At 38.4% G+C, this 4,406-nt stretch overlaps 1 protein-coding gene across 1 annotated transcript; it reads right to left on the minus strand. All coding sequences in view use genetic code 11, as the record gives it.

Moving 5' to 3' along the window:
* Nucleotides 1-851: 851 nt before the first annotated feature.
* Nucleotides 852-1,276, minus strand: EGR_06201 (hypothetical protein; the record flags this gene model as incomplete). The annotated part of the gene is made up of 2 exons (XM_024495450.1): nt 852-923; nt 1,256-1,276. 2 exons carry the CDS (start codon nt 1,274-1,276, stop codon nt 852-854), a joined length of 93 nt encoding a protein of 30 aa, XP_024350178.1.
* Between the last annotated feature and the right edge of the window lie 3,130 nt (nt 1,277-4,406).

Raw genomic sequence — 4,406 nt, forward strand, 5'->3', positions numbered from 1 at the left:
TGAACTAGAATGACCCCCCCTAATTGCCAATTTCTGCCATGTTAATGAGTGTTTTTGGAAAGGAAAGGTTTGTTTAATCGTGTAGTTGTTGCAAACAGTGTAAAATGCAATTATGTGAACAAATCAAGCGTTTGTTACCCAGATGATTCAGAGGACTTTAAAGCACTCATATTCTTTGGCCTAGTCAGTAGCTTTTGACAAATAATGTAAGTATTCTGACTCAATTCCCATTTTTATCACTGTTTCTAGAACCTTAGATTATGAACGTTAAAAAGAAGTTGTATCATCGTAGTATAGGATGCGACTAAATACTAGGGTCTTATTGGGGAACTGGCATTTGTTTTCCTTTTGGGAATAGATAGCGTTCACCTAATCAAGAAGTCTGTATTATCCTACCACTTGTTACATACAAGGCACAATTAAAAAGCATACTTGTAGTTTTAAACAACAGAAAATCAAATTTTTTATTTGGGCTTTATTGATATCTTTCAATACAAATTCACTACACTATCACAATCCCCTTGTACAAATATTTAAAAATGCGTAGTTTGTACTTTTTGGTAAGGATTTCTTTGCTATTACACAAAAATAAAAAAGGTCTAAATAATTTAAACAATTTTTTTTCGAAAATGTGTAAAACTGGGAAATAGCCACTAGGTCAGTGCACGGTATACCACGTTTCCTGCTTAAAGGCATTTGGTTTTCACAACCTCTTAATCAATTTGTCAAAATATAATCACCCTAATAATGAATAAACTACATATTTTAGGTGTTGTTTCAGAGAATTGGTCATGTGGGGCAGCTACTCGCATGATTAGTTGGAATTGATCCTTTAGGACCAAAGGTCAAACTTACTGACTAGGCGCTATCACGCCCTCTGTACTTTCTCTGTTAGAACAAAAGGCGAGATCGCTATTGCTCTCCTGCATTATAATTGTAAAGCTATTAAAGTTTGATGGCAACATAAGACATTGAATAAGGATTACTTGCTGTATAGCGTTTTGAACCTAAGCTATCAGCCCTTTCAGCTCACATCTCCACACCCTTACTATTTTGCTACATGACGTCTGATCTGCATGTTCCCAGGCACCAACCTGATGGATCATTTGATCAACCGCAGACAAGCCCATCGCCCACTCAGCTTTAGTGCCACCAGAAATTCAATTTCACTGGTGCTGTGACGAACAGTACATTAATTTCTCCAAATCTGCACAACGTCTTTGAATGCACAGATGGGTGTTAAGTAATCACTTACCGTCTGAGCGCTCTTCTCCATAGTGGATGCGAAAGCAGTATCACCGTAATAGAGACCTATCACTGGTCACTATTACTTCATTTATCCCGCTGGAATGTCCCACAACCAGTGGTTACGGATGTTTTGCATGGCCAAGCAATCTAGACTGATAGTAGACATGGTCATAGATAAGCACTGTCTTCTCCACCAGCATGTTTCATCTTATTTAAACTCTGTGATCTCTGCACATGGGGTTTATCATCCACAACACCACATTACCATGATGTCACTCCTGTAAATAAACCACCGCTTTTCTCTTACTCTGCTCTACAACTGCCCCTAAATTCCCTTTAAGAGATTAACACGTTTGCGAAAGAAATTTTTTTCCATCAGTAAGCAGTGCTCCTCCTCCACTAAAACTTTCCATGCTCTTTAACTGATACAAGCCTGCATAGCGTCCACGCTCAAAAGATTAAGATAATTGGCTACTGTATTAATTTAAGCAGGAAAGGACTAGTACTTCCAACTAAAGAGCACTAATGCTAAAATCAGTTTTTCTAATCAGCTAAGTTAGTGTCTTGACCCTCGTCTAAAAGATGCGAATATTATCCTTTGTATAATTTAACTAAAGTAGATTAACGCAAGCTGTTTCCAAGCTTTGGTCCGACTATCAGCGTCAATACACGTGTTAAGCTGAAGGGTAAAGCAAATATTTTGGTATACGCTTGAGGACGACTAAAGGGAAATTTGCAAACTACGAAAGTCAACTGATTGATATGGGAATGAGCTTGCCGTAGGACACCGCTTGAAGTGGAATAGAGCCATTTAGGGTATAATTCGCTTATTTACTGATGTATGGAGGAAGAGTATTCGTGAGTGAGAACATGTTGAAGTGCTGTTACGATGTTCATTTATCCTCTATACCTGCTCGGAAGTTAGACAGCAGCATTGACCACTTCAGAACGCATGCTTGTACTTTTGCCACCAAGACGGTGGGTCCAAACGGTCAGTATGTTTGTTCAATGGTCAATACACTGATCAAATGTCTAGACAAAGGGCGTAGATTCGACTGTAAAGACTGATGGAGGCTTTACACATAACTAAAGCTCTACGCAGATAATATGGCAAGCTAACCCAATGTCTTTCAATACTAATTAGTAACACCATCAAATCCTTATACACAAATGTTTGAAAATTGCCTAGATTGTAATCTTTGGTAAGGAAAACTTTACTATTACACAAAAGGTAAAAAATAGTTCTAAATAGATTTAGATATATATATCTACTCTAACAAATAAAAAGCTAATAAAATCAGGTAAAAGTGTTTTTACAGTCCCATCAAGTATTTGGAATACTCGTATGACTCTGGAAAACAGATCTGCAAGCCCAAGGATGTGGGAATGATTTTCTCATTTTTAGGTTCTGTTTACAAAAATGGCAGCCTAAGTGCATTTTAAACATGTATTTCATTAAAGGAGGACAAAAGTAGGCACAACAATGACGTCTGTTGAGGCATATATTTCCGCTTCCTACAAAATTGTGAACACTATCAAAAAGCAAGTCACCCACACAAATGAATAAGTGTCCCAAGATCTGACCTTGCCTTTGAAAAATTGTATATATGACAAGTAAATGCAATCCTTCACGTAATTCTTCGATCCTGTACATTTACATAGATAGAACCACAAAATCTGGCTGTTGAGATGTCCCAAGACTCTGATCAGAAGGGATAAGGTCACTTTGGCACTACATTCACAATAGCAGTAACGCAATAATGCTGTGGGCGAGTGCGCAAGAAATCGAATTGCCTTAGCTTTAATGCGCATTCTACGATTTAATTCGGATCATCCGTTCTATTTTCATGAAACAGATCCACGACAACTGTTTATACGAGTTTTTTCAGAGAAATGAGGCAAAGCAAATCATTTGGCATGTCCTTAAGTTTAGTAACGATGCATTTTACTTTCAGTGTTCCTGGTTTACCTAAATGTGTCTGTCCCTTTAATCAGGTATCATCAGGTACAATAATCCTCAAAGAGCGTACAGTGTGCTATCACAACTATGCATATTTGCGCTGTGGGAGGGAACACCTCAGAATTTGGCCGAATCATCAGGAACTGGCATTACATAAGGCATTGCCCCAAGCACCGGATAACACGCTTGCTAAGACCCACAACCTAAAGTACACACAAAATTATATGACTTTTGGTAATGAATACTCCTAACCCCCCAAATTCTTACTCAAATGCCCTTTTCTGGGTCGCAATTGACTTTGAAAACGTGCGAAGACGCAGTCAGTTGACAGGTAGGTCTTGGTCTTTTTTTTACTGAGACAAAGAATTAAATCCCATTGATAACTTTGCAAAAAGTTGGTGCAACTCCTGGGTTTGAAATATTCATTCTGTAAGCCGAACCTAGCAATTCATAGTTTATAGCTCCATTCTAAGACTTCAATTTTTTTTAACAAATCAATCAGGCTGTAAATAAACATTCCATTCGCGTATATGGACATCTAAACACGAATACAAGTAAATTGGGATTCATGCTGCTGCCACGTGCAAAACCATCTTTCGTCCTCACAAGTGGAGTTTAGCTGGTTTCTGGTGAGCGTTAAACAAACCTACTGACCATTTGGATGCACAATCGTGGAGCAGAAAATGGTATAAACACTGATGCGTTTATTCGTAGTCAAAATTGTGGGTAAGTTGCTAAAGTGGAGTTCGAGAACAGTTGAACAAAGGACTGGCGTTCTTCCTTGTCATCGTATGCTAACATTCATTTTATCTACCACACAAAAGTAAATAAGCAAATGATACGATGGATGATTCGATCCCTGCATGGCCGGTGCTCTACGTTGAGCGTATTCTCCACCTAAATTGACGACTTTTGCAACTTGCAACTTCCCCTACAAGCGCTTTCATGCACATTCCAAAATAATTTAATCGCCTTGAGATTCTGTCCATATATATCTTAGCGCTGCCAATTGTCTCAAAGCGTGAAAACCGTTGTTGTAGATCAACATTGGTAAAACATTGCGAAGATGGAAATTGATCAGATGGACCGCTTCGGTCCAAATGGCATTTCACCACAAGTGTTAGGCATTGGTCTCTTTTGCACAACGGTCAAATTATCTTCTCAAATTAAGATAAAAGGCCCATTTAAAGCCGAAATA

Source organism: Echinococcus granulosus, assembly GCF_000524195.1.
Source record: "Echinococcus granulosus chromosome Unknown EG_S00052, whole genome shotgun sequence".
Lineage (NCBI taxonomy): Eukaryota > Metazoa > Platyhelminthes > Cestoda > Cyclophyllidea > Taeniidae > Echinococcus > Echinococcus granulosus.